This window comes from Cydia pomonella, chromosome 18, assembly GCF_033807575.1.
Source record: "Cydia pomonella isolate Wapato2018A chromosome 18, ilCydPomo1, whole genome shotgun sequence".
In the NCBI taxonomy this organism is placed as follows: domain Eukaryota; kingdom Metazoa; phylum Arthropoda; class Insecta; order Lepidoptera; family Tortricidae; genus Cydia; species Cydia pomonella.
The window spans coordinates 13,568,947-13,587,848 of NC_084720.1; the positions used below are offsets into that span (position 1 = coordinate 13,568,947).

The 18,902-nt window shown below is 37.3% G+C and overlaps 1 protein-coding gene across 1 annotated transcript; it reads left to right on the plus strand.

The window, feature by feature from the left end:
• The first annotated feature begins 322 nt into the window (after positions 1-322).
• LOC133527582 (proton-coupled folate transporter-like) lies at positions 323-14,225 on the plus strand. Its single transcript, XM_061864638.1, has 5 exons — positions 323-2,185; positions 2,627-2,728; positions 6,605-6,826; positions 9,038-9,194; positions 11,930-14,225. The coding sequence occupies exons 1-5, from the start codon at positions 1,267-1,269 to the stop codon at positions 12,027-12,029; spliced, it is 1,500 nt and encodes a 499-aa protein (XP_061720622.1). The 5' UTR covers positions 323-1,266; the 3' UTR covers positions 12,030-14,225.
• Positions 14,226-18,902: the final 4,677 nt, after the last annotated feature.

Sequence of the window (18,902 nt, forward strand, 5' to 3'; positions counted from 1 at the left end):
AATAAAAATATTCTACGGAAATAAGTCATAGGTACATACTTACCCCTTTTCCGAATCGAAACAGTTCTAACTTGCCCAACCTAGGTAATATTGTTTTATTTACTCATAAAAGTGAGTACGAGTATTTTCAACAGCTATCATTGCAGCTTCATGGTTTCTTATAAAAGTACCAAGTCTTATAACAATAATAGACTAGATTGAATGAAATACAAACTTTTGAGAGAAGTTTATTCACCCCTAAAATATGTTTTGTATCTTTCTTGAAGACGCTTTTAAATTTGTTAGGTATGGTGTATGATATTTTCACAATATTGTTATGCAAAAGAACATCCGTGCAAAATTGTAGCTCAAAATGGTCAAATTTAAATACCTACACATGGTTTATACTATATAGTATGTTGTTTATCTACATATGTACATTGCAATGTGTAGAAAGCGTAGAGCGGGCGTAATAACAGTAAGCATATTCCGATTTTAAAATTGATATCTAGGTTTGATATTAGTCTCAGTGTGTCTCTTGCTCATGCCAATGCCAGTAAATAAATGTGAGTGTGTGATATTCATATCAAATTAAGAACATTATTTTTAATTGGAATCTGTCTCCGGTCGCTAAGATAAAAAAAACACACGACTAAGCTCACCTTGCCGGTCGAACGTAACAAGTTTTAACGAAGAAATAAGTTAAAAAATCTGCCCTATACAGGTTTCCAGTTGTGTATCAGTCGTTAATATATAAGGTCAAATTGTGACAAAATAGTAATTAAGCACTTGATACCAATATAAACATTTTCATGACTTAACTTATCATAACGAATTTACACTAATTGTTGTTTTTAAATTTTTAATTCTGTGTTGTGTTAAATTAATGATATCATATCTATTTGTGCTAGTGAAGTGTAAATAGCTACACGAAACTGTAGAAATGTGAATAAAATGGACTAAAATATGACTTAGAGGTAAAATCTATTTATACTACTTTTTTTTCTCTAACGCCAATGTTATTTGAACTCTGGCATGTGGCATTTGATAAAAATAGCATTAACATAACCCATACAATAAAAAAAACTTTAGAATAAATTAAAATCGGCGGTTTCAAGGATGCTTTTGGAAGTCTCGATGTGATACTGTAATTATGAGCAAGAACGAGTTTGCTAGATCCTCCTCGCCTCTTGATCGCTCTCAGTAGTGATTCGTGTTTATAAACAAACAGACCTTAGACAACTAAAATCAATATTGTGAAAAAGTTATTAGATTTAATTCTAAAACATGAAGAACAGTGAACTAGAATTACGTCCAACGGATATCATAAATGGAAGTGAACCTAAAAGAAATGGGAATAGTGAAACGAACAGATCTTGGCTGGGTAAAATACGCGCCGCAATCGCCTTCCTCACCATAGAACCTTTCTTACTTTGCTACATCTTGCCAAACTCCATATCCAGCATAGCTGTTCAGAGACTGAACTTGGAAAAAGCTTGCCGCGTTGATCTTGGCCATACTAAGGAGAAATGCGACGAGTGGGATGGAAATATAACCATTGCAATCCAGTCTATGGTAGCTGATATGACGACATGGCAAGTACCTTTAACTAGTGCTATCCCAGCGATTGTCATATTGTTTGTTGGAGCGTGGAGTGACCGCACCGGGATCAGAAAAGCACTAATGTTAATACCGATATTTGGTGAATTGGTGTCAGCATTTGGTTTAGTTTTAACGACTCATTACTTCGAAGAGTGGCCGCTTTTTGTCACAGCACTGATAGAATCGCTGCCAACAGCATTTTCGGGTGGATTTTCTATCGCTCTAATGGGTTCCTATAGTTACCTTGCCGACGTCACGTCTGTGGAGTCACGTACCTTTAGAATTGGGATCGCGGCTGTTATAGTGACCCTGGGAGCACCAGCGGCAATCTCTATTAGCGGAGTGCTGTTGGACGCAATTGGTTATTACGGCATCTTTGGACTAACAACGACTTTGTATGCATTCGGGCTGCTGTACACTTATTTTAGGATTCATGACGTAAATCCTAAGAAAACTGAAGGCACTTGGTATCAGAAGTTGATAATTTTCTTTCACCCGAGGAACGCATGGGACACGCTTTATATCGTCTTCAAAAAGGGTCCCAACAGATCGAAAATTATTCTTGTCCTTTTAGCACATGTTGTTATAATTGGACCTGTATTTGGTAAGTTTATTGCTTATTTTTAATTTTTGCATGCCGTATTCCATGATTATAATTCAGATTATCCAACTTTACACCTTACGAGTATGTAAATCTACTGCTGTTTTGCAGGACTATAAAGTATGTTTATAAATGTCTACTTATACAAAGTAGTACCGTTTCTGGATATTCAATAAATTTGTGGGATAATGACTAAAAATACCAAGCCGCTTCCAAAAAATCGTCAGTTACCTCACTTTCACCTTAAAATGTCGGGTATCTCTCGACAAGTTATTTCTTAATATTGATAAAATAAAATAGGTAAGTACTTATCACAAATCGACCGAATCGATCGAACTTTTTAATACTAATTGGTAAACCAGAATTATAATTAGGCACCTGGTAGTTGAAGTTTTTCCTTTTTCTTGGGTAGATAAGTATTAATTCTGTTATCAATGATTTCAGGTGAAGGAGCTATGCTGTACCAGTACCTGTTGTTTAAATATAGCATGGACGACGTCGAAATAAGTCTGTTCTTCACTTTCTCCATCCTTGTCGGCTTATGCGGTGAGTGTAAAAACACTTAAGAGGAAAGGGGACGGCCTCTTCTCCATACAAACGTAGTCCCCATTTTCCTCTCTGGATATTGACATTTTGGGAAATATTTTTACATAATTTGATGTTTTTGACTTTTATCGAGTTTTCATACAAATTTTTTAATGCTCTTATAAACTCATAATAATTAAAAATGCGAAAAAAATCAAACATAGGGGCATAGCTATGGAGGATATTCAACAAATTGTGTCAAAATATTTTCAATAATGTTAATATTGTGAGGGGAAAATGAGGACTACATTTGTATGAAAGGTTCTCGCAGGTCCTCCACTTTTGTCTTAAGTTACCAGAGGGTTTTTACCTTTTACCTCAATTAATCTGAAAATATAGGGACTTCTGTTTAAAATGTTCCTCGTCAGATCTCTCGGCTTCATCAGTAGCTATTTTATACTTAAAGTATGCAGCGGTGGCATTATGGTTCCATTTTTATCACTTGTCACTATGCCTGTCACTTTCGCGCTTACATACTTGTTAGAACGTGACAGGCATGGGGACAAATGATAAAGAGCTGACCATTTTAGCACTGCACGGCACGCAGAGCCCTCATTTTATATATAATCATGGAAATACTCGTAATAAATAATACCTACTTGATCGAGAATATATATAGGTATATCATACTAGGATTCATTTTGAAATATAACATCATTACACTACAAATTGTTATTGCGGTTGTAAAATAATACCTACATCCTCTTCTTGTAAGCCCACTCGATCGTAAAAAAAACTAAGACCGCGTTTAGCTAATTTACCTACATCAAATATTCAATTTTTCATTCTATGCCACTGATATAAAGTTAAATATCATTACGTTTTATAAACAAACCGCGGAGTTACGTCAGATGCAATTACGTTATTATGAGGATATTGATTAAAATACCTCACAATCCTAACTTAACTTTTTATGCAGATGACAGTATTGGCCTCGAGGCAAATGTTAAAGTAAATACAAAGTTCGGCAAAGGTCGATATTTGGGCCTATTCACTTTCTGTTTATTTTAAGTGTAAAATTTAATAATATTAGTATTATAACCCATATTGGTGGGTGGGCAATGTTTAAGTTGTCTCCTCGATGTCCATACGTTCCGCTTTTTGTTAATTTCTAGGCTATGGCTAGTTCAACGACTAGATATACGTCCAGGTCATCCCGCCATCTCCGCCTGGGCCTGAGAGCTCCACAGCTATCTTGCGACACCTACCCGTAGTTATTTTAGCCCACCTCTGTGGGTGCATGCAAACCAGTCCCATTTTAGCTTGCTTAATATACCCAAGCAAGAAAATCAGGGACGACTTCATTATAATGCAATTAGTCGCGAAAGATTGAAGAAAAGCTTGGAATTATGCAAAACCCGCGGGTTAATTAACGCAACTAAGACCAAGCGTTATGTCCGTTTCTAGCGAGTGTTTCGCTTAATTTTAACCAGTATTATTGTGAGCTACGCTTACACAGAGTTTTTATTAATATAGAGATCATTATTCTACCGGTTTCCTTTAGATTCGCATGTTCACGGAAAAACAGTCCAGCTGCGCGGACACCGAAGGCTGAAAGTCGGGTGAATTAAATTCTAGTCTAATCTTTTGTACTGATTGCTCTGAGATTGCAAGTTCTTACTGGCTTTATTAATTATATTTGCACAGCGTATTAGACGACATGACTGACCACATCTTTCTTGTCAGAACTTAGCTTTCTATTATATAACTTGCATTTACAGTCTTATTCTATGGTAGAATTTGAAAAGGTTATAAAATACGATATCAATATCATATTAACCCGAGACCATACCGGGATATACAAATGTCAGAGGATTTATGTTGAAAGCACTAAGTTCAGGGTCCAAATGACCCTTGTAAAGAGAAGCTATCATATATGCGGTCGAGAACTCGTGGCTTCATGCCAGCGAGCTGTAAGAAAAGTAACATCAGTACGCTAACTTCGTAAAAACGTTAGAATCAATGTACCTATACATCTACGCCAAACCCTTTTTGAACCCATTATAAAATAAAGAAAATGTAATCATTAAGTATACTTGAAAAGAACAGCAACTATTGGCTAGTAATAACGTCCAATTAATAATGTTTTGGGATAATTTACAGAGCAACCAGGACTACTAGGAGAAGGAGTTAGAATTTGATCAGGATTTGTTATGGATATGATCTGTTATCTTTCAACAGTAACATTTCTTCAACCAGAAATGTCACATCTGACAGCTGACGGTGACACACAAAATCAAAAACAAATCCAGATCAAGTTCATATTTGACCTGTTTTTACAATCAGAATAATCATGCCATTTTTAAAAGTGACAAAGACAATTGCTAGGTAAATACACAGTACAGAAACAAAATAACTAAATACATATAAAATAAATAAATAATGGACAATCTTACACAATACACAAATCGACCTAGCATTAAAAAAGTAGTGGTTATATTCGCTTTGCCGAGTACCTACAGTAAGCTGTAACAAGGCTTGTATTGTGGATTAGTATCCATATTTGATACGCCATGGCGACGATCTATATAAATAACTTATATACATAGAAAACTCAGGAACACACATAAACACACACACACGCACACATTTGCGATAAACACAGAAATAAATGCCCGTAACTGGATAAATATTTACTGTCATCATAATAAACGGTATCGAAGCCAGAATAAGTTGTTTCATACAAAGTCGCTACAAAAGGTATCGCTAGTTATGTGTTAGGCTGCGTTTCAACCAGAGATGTGCGAGAATGTATTGCGAGGGAGTGTTTGCTAAGAACCCATAAAATCACTTCATTTGTTTTCCTCGCCCAGCATGCAGTGATTCTATTGGTCCTTAAAAACACATCCCTCGCAACGCATCCTCGCAAATCTCTGGTCGAATCGCAGCCTTAGTAGTTGCGTAGTTAGCGTTGAGCCCTAGTTAAGGTACTGTATACACAATTGTTACCGTGCCCCTGCCAGCTAACTGCTGGACTTATCTCAAGCCTCGGCTCGGGCACAAAGCTGAATTGCTTAGTCAGATTTTCCGCTGATTGAGTAGTAAACTTCCCCGGTTTGTGTACAAACGATTCTGATATTTATTATTTATGAACTTCCCAGAATAATTCTGGAAAGCATTATAATTATTATAATGCTAGCCTAGCCACAGATATACGCTCTGATAAAACAATAGAACCTCGATAATTCTAACTTCGGTAAGGTGAAATCCTCGTTCATACGAAAAAACCTCCATAACTCGCAATATTTAACCTCATTAAGGCGAATTAACTAACAATTCTGTGCACTTTTTTTTTTAATTATAAAATTTACCTATATAACTCGAAAAATGAAATTTGACCCGTGTAACTCGAAAAAATTAACGTATTTTATTGTGTAATCACCTATATCGAAGTTATTTACTAACCAACCTCAGTAACTCAAGAAAACCAGAACGTACTTTAATACGCGTTTGTACCTTTTTAATTACCTCTCTAATACGTTTTTTTCTTACGCTTAACCTCTTTTATAACGAACAAAAGCTAATAAGAACCTCCCTAAGCCGTTACCCCATATAAATAAGACGAAACCTCGGCAACACGAACTTTTTGGCGTTTCGCTTGAGATTCGTGCTATAGCTTCCACTGTACAATTTACCTACTGCACATGTACGATTTTGAATGTTGATGACATCTATAATTCATATCGATATTCAAATTCAAAGAATTATCAATATTAATTTACATATGTTCAGTATCAGCTTGATCTCGCTTCATCACACCAATTAGAACAATATTTACACGGCAAAACTAAGAATTGTCCCCTAACATTGTCTAACCACTCATATTGCTTATTTCAGGCACAGCAGTAGCGGTGACGCTATTCAGCAAATTCATGAAAATGCACGACGCTATCTTGGGCGTCATAGCGACGACATGCAAGGTCATGTCAAGCGTCGTGTACGCACTCGCCCCAACCAGGCCTTGGTTCTACTCCGGGCCTGCTTTTGACTTCTTTGGTGGTACGGGAGTGACTGCTATCAGGTCGCTGGGGACGAAGGTCGTCGCGCCAGAAGAAGTTGGTATGTTTGTTCTTCTCTTTTTCTCATTTCCTGATGAAACTAGAAAAAAACGACAGTTGATAGTGACTATACAAAAGCTAGCACATCAGATATTATTATGAGGTGTTGAATATTAACTGAAATCCTGGCTCAGACATTGTAGCTACCTTTACACTGTGGCAGGGGTTGAGAGGCAAAGTGCGGGATTACAATACAACCAATGGGTTAATACTGACTAGGCTAGGCGGTATGGAGGAGTTATGGTTGACGGTTTGGATGCAACGATTCTTATTACACTTATTTAGAGCTTCTAACAACTTGAACTGGATTGATCCTAAGTGAGCTATCTCATACTAGAAAGCTACACAACTACCGCACCAACCATCTCAGTTAGTGTAAGGCCTGAGTGGACGCTCGAAGCGGAGCGATCGGCGGCGGCGGGGCGTGTAGCGTGGCGTCGGGCTCACAAGTGATTTGAGCAGCGTGCACTAAGAACTCCGCTTTTATACGTTTGCATTTGTTTAACATGCACATAATACCTATAACGTACACAACACACACACAAATTGCACAATAGGTTTTCTTTATTTCTTATACCAACTTAGGTGTTTAAAAGCGTTGCACATTTTTGTGTAAGGTACTGGCAGAATACCAGCGATGTGACTTGCTGCATCACCATGCTGAGTGAGCGCCTTTTCTGTGCCACAACCATAGAGGTAAAATAGTATAGAGATGAAATGGTAGAGTCGGCAGATGACCGAACGAGATGCTCTTAGGCCTGAGGTACACTTGTAAGTTTTACTTACGTAAGTAGGGACACAGCTATACTATAGAGTGAGAGATGAATATCATTATCTCATTCTAACAAATAGCTTTGTCCTTACTTACGTAAGTAAAACTTACAAGTGTATCTCAAGCCTTATGGAACTTTCAGTAGGAGTAGCAGAGAAAGCTCTATTATTGAGTGTCAGTCTCGTTTTTTTTTTATCCCCCACCGTAAATTTTAGTATCGTTTATGGTGGGCAACAAATAACCTGACTAAATAACGTTGGTTGTTTTTGGTATGTTGTCAGGAATATTAAAACGAGTTTTTAATTTTGTCGCATTGCGTATGTTCTGTCTCTCGGGAGCACGCGTATAGCACATCCATAGAATCCTACTACACAGTCATATGGCTACAACACATGGCTTATTAATTATGTAAAAAAATATTATTAAATTTATTAAAAATTTGTTCTCATGTCAGTGCCATGTATCTACGTTGTGAGTATCTATATCAAAAGAGGGAGATTATATGGTTTGTTTTCAGTAGAAAGCAATTTACTTATATACTTAGGTACATAAATCACAATAATTATTTAGTTTTAATAACTTGGATAAGATAAGAACATTTTAAAGTTTACGCATGCTTTGTGGTATTTAATTTGTTATATGAGTTTCCTCGAACTTTAGTCTGATGTTGTTTAGAATAGAATAGCTTAGGCAAGTTCTGATGACTTGAAACTCCAAGATAGCGTAACTTTTATTATCTTACAGTAAGTTCTATCAACTAGTACGTGAATATCACACGCGGCAGCGTGTCAAGCCAAGATAACTGGGGATGCAGCAGGCGTGTGTTGTTATTTTACACGAACCATTTGGAGTCACTTTAGACCCCTACGTAACTCAAATTGTATTGAACATAAACATATGAAATTTGGTTCATCTATTAAGACCCTTAATGATCTTAATAGAACCCCAAATTTCATGAATATAGCTCAACCGGTTATTAAATTACAATCATCAAAAATCTGAATTTTTCCTACTGACGACTGACCTAACATTAAAAACTCTCTCCAAACCCCGTTTCACATTTATGTTTTTGATGAAATACTTAGTGTTTAGAATTACCACAATACACACATAAAAACGTTTGTTTATAACATTCCGTGGTGATTATCCAGTTTCTTATACTTTTATTTTGATATGCATTCATTATCTTTTTTTTTTCTCACACGTGTAGGTCATATTTTATTCATGATTCTAAGATAAACATATTTTTTTTTACTTTGGTTTTATTTTCTCGTCTTGTTTTGCTTCACCATAATGTTATAAGTATGTCTAATTCGTTAAATGTAACAAAATCAGCAGGTTAGATCCTAATAAAAACCGTGAGTACATAGACTCTACTTCTATTTTTTCAAAAATAATTCGTCAAGAATTTCTCTTAACTATGTTTGTTTTGTTTTCCAGCTAAAATGTGCTCTCTAATTGGTCTGGTGGAAGCAATAACGCCGGTGATCTACACGCCCATGTACAGCCAAATGTACAAAGCTACTTTAGAGACGCTGCCCGGAGCTTTCTACTTGCTAGGAGGCGCTATGACTGTTCCAGCGTTCTTTATATTCATGTAAGTTATTATTGCCCATGTACAATCAAATTTACAAAGCTACTTTAGAGACGCTGCCCGGTGCTTTTTACTTGTTAGGAGGCGCTATGACTGTTTCAGCGCTGCAGTGTTCTTTATCTTCATGTAAATTAATTTATTATTGCCCATGTACAGCCAAATGTACAAAGTTACTTTCGAGACGCTGCCTGGTGCTTTCTACTTGCTAGGAGGCGCTATGACTGTTCCAGCGTCAGCGTCGGCGCCAATACATGCACGGACAAGTACGAGTAACTGAATATTAAAAACTGTTTCCAGCAGCATCAGTTAGATGTAGACGTCATTCTGATATCAGTGTACGTTCAAATGGGCCTGTATAACTGTCCCAGCGTTCTTCATATTTAAGTTACGGCACAATATTATTATTACCACGCACAGCCAGCGGTGGCAGCATGGTTCCATTTTTATCGCCCGTCACTTTCGCACTTACATGCTAGTTAGAACGTGACAGGCATGGTGATAATTGATAAAGAGCCGACCATCTTAGCCCTGCCAGGTGTAGGTACCTATAACGCTACTAAAGGGGAACTCAAAGAAGAAACTAGGCCTTGTTGAAAGTAGTTCTGTTTAGTTAGTTTTTTTAACTAAATGCTAGTGGTAGGTAGTCTTAAATAGACATGATTCAGCGATAGGTTTTGAGAAATTCATGATACGAGCCGACCTTCAAATTCGAACCCAGGCAGAATGTCTTCAGGCTTCAAAGTCGTACGCTTGAACCACTCAGCTACCTATTATAATCAGCTATCATGTACATAAATTTAATATGGTCAGAATTCGTCTAATCATCACAACACCTATACCATATGCCACAGCAGACACATCGGAATCTTCACCACGATTACGCAATACCATATATCGGGACACTATAATATTATAGTGCCTCATCAAAAAGTTCACGGCCACCAGTTCGAATACCGATGACCACGTCTAGACGATAATAACGACAAGGTTCTAAATAGTTGTTTGAGGAGTTGTAATTATAGCCCAGATAAAATAGCATAGAGTTTCATTTGAATTTTATTTTTCACTGCAGTTGGAACCTTAGTATCCTTAACGAAATGCATATTAAATTCATAGTGATATATAACATACGAATGTTGTTCAATATAGTTTAGAAGAAGTATTATGTAGGTGCGACATTCTTAGTTCACAGCATGATAGTAATATTTACCACAGACAAGTAAACAAAGCAGACTGACAATCGCTGCGTTTCGTATCATTATTGTAGTTGGTGCTACTTCATCATTATCCTCCTAGCGTTTCTCCCGTACTGTGACGGGGTCCGCTTTCCTACTTTTCTTCTTCTACTTCGCTCTATCCTGGACGTCGTTTTCCGATAACCCACAGGCGTTTAAATCTTTGGCGATGACATTGCGCCAACGCTGCCTTGGTTTGCCCCTCCTGTTTGGGCCTGGTAAGGCAAAACTAAGGGCTTTGTTGCCTACGTATTCTGGCAACAAAGAGTTGGTGCTACTTATGTTTGCATTAAATACAGCTTTGAGCATGACAATTGTCAACTCACTCACTATTTTTAATTTCAAACTAAATTAGGTTTGTATGATAGCTTTCACAGGATGAAACCATAATAAAAGCGTTTTAGACATTTAAGTACAACGCCCGTAGATCTGGTGGGGTGTTGTAATTCATCTTTTATACTAATTTAGCATTTACTTTTATTATTTTGTGTATCTGTTACGGGTAATCTTAGAAGGCTAATTAACCCAAGTTTTTCCTGGTATAATTAACTATATAGTATTTCCCCAACCTTTTGGGTAAAGCCTGAAAATTTAAGAACATCTACGTCTGGGCTGGCTGAGTAATAAGTAATAAGTTAATAGTAATAAGTTGCATCATCACTTCTGATAGTACCCTCCCAGTAATACTAGTATTACTGGGTATGCAAAGGTAAACTTAAATTTACTTAAATTAAGTAGGTATACCCGTTACGGATAATCCTAGAATATTAAGTAAACTTAGGTTTACCTAGGGTTACTTAGTATTACCCAAATTTTTTGGATAAAGTCTGAATATGAAATAAAAAATTAAATGTGTTCGGCGTTTACCCGTACGCACCTAGTCCTACCCAGTCTGTGCAAGACCTCTCTTATTTGTATATACGTACGTTGCACAGACAAAGTCAGAAAGGAAGACCTTCACTCCCTCTGCTCTACTGACCTTCTGTAAGTGGAGTATGTGTACAAACGCAAGAGTTAAAAGCGACGAAAAAGCTTGTAGAAACGTAGACGGTCTTCCTTTATATACTTTTTTATACTACGTCGGTGGCAAACAAGTATACGGCCCGCCTAATTGAAAGCAGTCTCCTAAGCCTATGTACGCCTTCAACTTGCAGAGCAGTTACGTGCGCTTAGCCGACTCTAACACTCCGCATCCTCGATGAGCTCTGGCAACCTTGCTCACCGGCAGGCATACAACACTGTGACTACTCACAGTGACCCTACACGGTCTAGTCGTGTTATTTGGCTGCGGTTTTCTGTAAGGTACTCGTAGAAGTACTTCCCAGTTGGGCTCTGCTCTAGATCTGGAATGACATCCGCTGTGCTGTGTCCTACCACACAAAGCGAGATGACATTCACAGTGCCCATACCTCTCCTCCTCCTCTTTTGGAGGTAGTTTAAGGACTACCAGGGTCCGAAACCACTATAATTGACCTTATCTAATATTCACTTTTTTGTCCACAGAACTCTTTACGTGTTATACAAGAAAGAAGAAAGGGACAAAGTAAAAAACCCCGAAAGCAAGGAGAGATATGCCCACGAAAATGATGTCACTGCCTTCTGATTCTGATGAAATAAAGATTCAGATAGAGTAAACTTATATTTGCGAGCATACATTATATGAGCGCAAATTATTACCGCAACATGGTATAAATACATATACAACTTTTGATATAGGTAGATGAAATAAAGTAGGGTTATTTAGACCGAGTCGTTTCGGATCACAGGGTGAACTGGATGAAACTAAAAAAAATAGTTTCGTGGTAAGAGGAGAGACATAACATGCAAGTTTAGTACACTCATATCAATGGAATATTTCAAATTGGATTCAACGGATTTTTTTCTAGTTCCGATTCCTCCTGTAAGCTTTATTTTGGTGGTTCTATTTCCACCACAATTTAACGGAAATCGCCTTATTCTGAAAATATATTTTTAAACTACTAACTTTACCTAATTTTAGATACCTACTCAAACTTATTGTTATAGATTACTAGATGGTTCTTACTATCGTAGACTTAAGAGACTGGTAAAATTGCCATAAATAACAAGAGTCAAGGGACAACCCAACCCGGGTTAATTTGTTGAAATTGTATCCTATTTTCATTGACTTTGTACCTTAGCATCTAATTTTTTTATTAATATAGCTCGGCGAAGGGTCTCTGACACAGGAATATAGGTAGAGAAAACCATATTTTTTCTCATGTTAGTATGTTACCAACCCGAAAAAGGGCTGAGTCAAGTAAGAATAGCAACTTTATAATAGTGTTACTAACACGGTAGGTCAGACATTCAAACGCCGATCGAGAGATTTTTTGTTGCATAGACCGTTGTATTCTGTAAGTGAATTTATGAACGATGTATAGATTTTGACGATCCTCTACAGGAGATACTATCTTGATATTATTTTAAAATCCTAGTATCCTGTAATTATTTAATTTTTGAATTGATATTTTATTGATTATGTTTTTGTATATCCGTTTTGACGATCATAATATGAATGACCCCCACGTGACCGCCACAATACGTGAGGCGGGCGTAAATGGGAATGATTTACATGAAGTGCATATTCCCATCTGTACCCCCCGGGGACAAATGGGAATACATCCCTTATGTGCATTAAAATGAACGGCCTGTTTCTAACGGAATGCACGTCAGTCACCGAAAGTCACTCATTTTATAACGGAAGCTTCAGCAGCCTGTATCTGTCAATTTTGCTGCTGCAGTTGAAAGCCGCACGTCACAATTAGTACCTGTAAAAATACTGACATATCTAATAAGTCTAAAGCTGTTATGAATCAACGACTGAGTGATAAAACGGGAATCACTCTTAAAATAGTAATAAACATACATACATATAATCACGCCTATTTCGCGGCATCCTGACATACCGCTTGCGTTTCCTTCACTTTCATAAACATTCTTCATACACGCTCGGCGATTTAAGGGTGACTCACGCTAGACCGGGCCAGGGCCGGGGCGGAGCTTTCGGCGCTACGTTTTCTATAAAAAGCACCACGTGATCACATCTCAGCCGTGACAGATAATTCCGTGTCAGACGCCCCGGCCGGCCCGGCCCTGGCCCGATCTAGTGTAAATCATCCTTTGGTTTGGGGTGCTCTTGCCCTGCCCTTTCTTTAGAAATTCCCCGATTTTATCAGAGAAAGTCCCCCGAGGACTACCCCTTCCAGCTCCCTCTTCTACTTATCCCTTATACTTCCTCTTTGTTAGCCTTCTATCACTCATTCTATCCACGTATCCAAACTAATTCAACATACCTTCCTCAATTTTTGTTACTATATTATCTTCTTTTGGTCTACACTTTTCCCTAGTTATAAACATGTCATAATTATGTAAATTAAAAATTAATAAATTATAATTTTTACTCGAAAGCTGTTGTTTTATTTTCTTTCAAACAATACATACTAAATCTGCTTTAAATCATCATATTGAAATATTTTCCATAAAATCGAGATAGAAATTGCGAGACCAGTTAGACTCTTTGACTCTTTTAAGGAATTGCCAGACACTGCATCGTATCTGGATGACTAAAAAAAGTGGGGGGAAGGCCATTGCCCAGAAGTGGGACACCATAGGCATCCAATAATAATAAATAGTAATCAAGTCTCACATCGTGCTGATAGATCAATCGCAACGCCAGGCCGTGCTCGTCACCATCCCCCATGATGAAAATCTCGTGAAAGCCGAGAAGGACAAGTCCAGTAAGTACCTAGACTTCGCTCCCGACCGAACCGCCTTGTTGACTCGACGTTCATTTATTTAAACTTTATTGCATACTTAAAATTGTATAAAAGTGTTGTATTTTACTTTTATATCCATACTGTAAAAAACTTCAATTAAAATGAAATATTAATGAAGAGATAATAATAGTCATTATCCAGAAGACGTAGTCTACGTTTGTTTGGAGAAATGGTCGTTATTTTACTTCTATTAGTTTGATGTTTTTTTTTCTAATACCTTTGTAAATTAGTGCCTGAACAAATGTTAATTAATAAGTACCTAGTTAACTGTTTTTATGTTTACGAGAAATATAATTAATATATTGTCACATCTTTATTTTTATTATAGTTATGCATATTATTTTAGACCTTAAAGTAAAAACGCCTTGAATAGTTTTGTAGCAATCACCAAAGGTTGAAATAAATATGTTCGTTAACTTAGCGCGTTCTTTTTGATACTATGTCGGTGGTAAAAACACATACGGCCCGCCTGATGGTAAGCAATCTCCGTAGACTATGTACGCCTGCAACTTCGGAGGGGTTCGGCAACGCGTATATGTAACAATACGCGTTGCCGAACCTGACACTGCACCTTCGTAGAGCTCTGGCAACCTTATTTACCGGCAGGAACACAACACTATGAGTAGGGTCTAGTGTTATTTCAGGTTTTCAGTAAGGTGGAGGTACTTCCCCAGTTGGGCTCTGCTCTAGATCTGGAATGACATCCGCTGTGCTGTGCCCTATTACACAAAGCGAGATGACATTCACAGTGCCCATACCTCTCTTTTGGACGTAGTTTAAGGACCAAAAAGGGAATATTTTCAAATTCATCTACCTTAAATAGGTACTATATTTTAAACTATTAACTTTTTCATCACACTTGCTCGTAAACGGTGTTATTGTATGCCACCATTCTAAGATAGAATGAACTTTATTATACCCACAGACGTAATAGATTTTTATACGCCAATGGGCGTATTGGGCATAATGTTTTTGACAATTTTTTTGTGTATAAATATATATTTAATTTCATTAATTTAATAGCCGTTTAAAATAATTTTCAATCGTGGCTGCAAGCCGGATAGGTCTGTGTCTTAAATGCTTAACCTGTCAAAAATAGCAATAGAGCGGACAAATGTTTTAAATGTCACTGTATTTAAGAATTATTTCGCTAATAATTTAGTTCTCACAAGTGTGGTGAAAAACATTGTGTGTGTCACGGGCGGTCCAAGAATTACGAACTCGTGTTAATTGAGCCCTCGCATTCGGCTTCGTGCTTAAACTTGGTACTTGTTCGAACATTCTTGTTTAACGCCCTTAATAGACAATGTACTATTTACCTGCGCCTTTTACCATTTTTGCCTCTAGTTAATAAGTAATAACGGTCTTTTCTCATTACCTAATGAGACCTATCGAAGTTTTTATGACAATCGCATTGTCGTAAAATTTGTTTTTCCTCACTTAAAAGTTGTATAAGTAATCTAAAAAGTTAATTTGCCTCTGCTATCTCTCTGAAATGCCGTGGAGCGTCTTTACTGTTATTACTCTAACACCACAGTACAAGGACTTAAGACAGTCCACTGCTCAAATACCACTGGATAGATAAAGACCAAAAAGGGTCCGTTGCAGTACCCAACTGGCGTGAAGTGGCTCAAAAAACCGGACAAGTGCAAGTCGGACTCGCCCACCGAGAGTTCCGTACTTTTTAGTATTTGTTGTAATAGCGGCAACAGAAATATATCATCTGTGAAAATTTCAACTGTCTATCGTGGTTCATGAGATACAGCCTTGTGACAAACGGACAGACAGACAGAGGGACTGACAGCGGAGTCTTAGTAATAGGGTCCCGTTTTAACCTTTGGATACGGAACCCTAAAAAGTATAAAATCATTTTGTGGTGTAATCCCCTAAGAAACACTTTGTGGAAGGGCTGCGCGAACCGCACGCGCTAACGGCTAAGGGCCACCACACACTAGCGTCTCCCGAGCGTCGGCCAGATGGGTAGAAATTACGTTACTAGCCGGCTCGGGTAAAGAATGACTCACGTTAAACCGGCCGGGGCGTCCGATGCTACGTTTTCTATAGAAAGCATCACTTGATAATCACCCGTCATAGGAAACGTAGTGGCGGACGTCCAAGGTGAGACATTGTAAAGTAAAAAGTACCTATGGTGTATTCTCAACGCTTACCAAGCGCATGCGAGTTTAGGCTATCAAGTATGAGAGTGTCTTATTAGGAATTAGCTTTTGCTCGCGACTTCATCTGCGTGCGTCCTTCCACGGGCCTCAAACTATTTAAATATCTTCATACCAAATAGCGGTAATAATAATTCTGCTACTCGGTGCTAGCGACTATAATAATAAGCGTTTTGGTACCAAAATTGACGTATGAAGTGAGCACCTTGCTTACTTCTTATTTCTCTATGGCAGGGATCACAAGTCGTATTCTTCAGTGATATAAGTAGTATCTTTGCTTGAAGATAGACTACTCTGTATAAATCTACTCTGACACAAGTTGAATGCTCGGTTATCACTGCAAACACAATGAATGAAAAATCTCTTATCTTCAACAAACATTCTTCACAATTTTGCAAATAAGTACTAAAGTAATTGAATGAATAAAAGGATGATAAGATTTATCATCACGTGGTTAGTTTAAAGAGATATGGAGAATAGCAACGCTATTTTAGATTTAATTTTTAGTTGTACTTACTTACCATTTATTATGGTTCGAAAACTATTGAACCGTATAATCTAACAATAAGTCTGGTTATAAGTTTTCCTCCGCGTATTGATTCTCGTTAACAATTTTGGTCATAAAACATACAGGCTACTGGGCTTTATTTTAAGAACCACTAAAGAGTTCAAGGAGGCTGATACTTTGCGGACGTTGTTTAACTCTTTAGTCAGGCCGATTCTCGAATACGGATCAATCGTTTGGAACCCTAGCTATAAATGTTATAGCAACAGGTAATGAGGTAATCCAGAAAAAACTATTAAACATTTAAAATATAAAGCCTTCAAGTCGAACCAACCGCCCAACTTCGGAAACTTGGTTTCGCTCGAAGGTCGGCGCACATTAAAGGATCAATCTTTTATATACATTTTTAACAAATCATATTAACTCCCCTTATTTAATAAATAAAATTACTTTTAGAACTCTTCGTTTGAACACACGACATCACAAACTCTTTCACGCCAAAAATATAAAGCGAATTTCTTCATTGATAAAGCGTGCAAGTGTAATAATAATCTTTTCTCACACATTGATATGCTTAATATTCCGTTAATTATGTTTAAGTATGAAGTTTTGAGTGCTATGAAAAATGTTTAGAGTATTTAATTTTTTTTCCATTATTCTCTTTTATTTTTTTAAATGCCAACAAATGCTTGTTCTATACATATAGTTGTTATTCCGTTCTGTTTTTTTTGTATATAAGCTAGTAGTTATAGTGGTAACTTCATTGGTTAAAATATTAATTACTATTACTATTTGTAAGAATTATTGTACTGTTTGTGCCCAAATAAATATTAAAATATGCCTTATTGCACAATGTACTATTTCTATTTTCTGTAAAAAAAACAGCCTTTTTAACCTGCGCTCTGCCACAGAACTTCAGCAAATGCTCCAAGATCTGAGCTACGCAAGCCTTCAAGTTGGACTTCAAATGAATCGTACAAAGACTCGGGTGATGACTAATAACACAAAACGTAGACGAACGTTTGAACGAACGGGGACGAGGTAGACGGGAAGATTAATCAATATGTCAACGAGTATATACACTGGGGCCAGTTAGTCTCTTTAAAAAAAAACTGTAGTATTACGCCGTTTTAGCCATCCTTAAATAACAGGCTTAACATAAACGGCCAATTCGAACGTACACTGCCATCAGAATGACATTTAAATGATGTCATTCAGTTACCCTACATTTTGTTCGTACATGTACTCTGTCGCGAGACGCACAATAACTAAATGACATCATTCTGATTTAATTCTAATATCACGTACGGTCAAATTGGCCTGTCAATCGCTATGAGATGTACAGTCAGCAGCAAGTTAAGTGGGTGAGGCAAAATACAAAAACTCTTATTCCTTAAACCAAGGCTTCCCTAACTGTTCGTCGCGACTCCCTGGAGCGTCGCGGCATTATCCCAACGGGCGTCGTGAGGCGATCCACATAAATTGATAGAACTGTCCTGTGACTCCAGCCTTAAGCTCCAATACAACAAAGGCCAACTGCTCGAATGCTTGAATTTTGGAGCTCAGTTTCTCACGAATATTGTGCCATCAGCACTGCAGCATTGAGGGTTCTGCTCCCATTTGCGACATCGTACTTGTGCGAAACAGGTTTTTCTGCAGTTGCATAAAGAACAAGTAGTTACCTACAGATCGAATATACGAGTAAATGTAGAGATTTTACAAGCCATTTCCAAACTTGAGCAATGAGCCAATTTTATTGTTTTGAGAAGCCATGCTTACCACACCCTTCTCATTAGTAGCTATTCAACAAAGTAAAATTAATAATTATCTCTTTTAATTCCCATTCTTATGTTTTGGTTATTTCTTACTTTGTAATAATTAGACATCAGAAATTATTGATTTGCATCGATACTGTATGGGGATTTTACAATACAGTTTTGCAGTTCATGTATGTGTATAAAAAACATAAAAGTTATTTTTAGTTTTTCTAAGTTAGAACT

Excerpts from the sequence above, each read along its gene's own strand:
- LOC133527582 (XM_061864638.1), top strand. The coding sequence starts at position 1,267 with ATGAAGAACAGTGAACTAGAATTACGTCCAACGGATATCATAAATGGA. Across the intron at positions 2,729-6,604 it reads CATCCTTGTCGGCTTATGCG|GCACAGCAGTAGCGGTGACG; the intron begins GTGAGTGTAAAA and ends TGCTTATTTCAG. Across the intron at positions 9,195-11,929 it reads CCAGCGTTCTTTATATTCAT|AACTCTTTACGTGTTATACA; the intron begins GTAAGTTATTAT and ends TTTTGTCCACAG.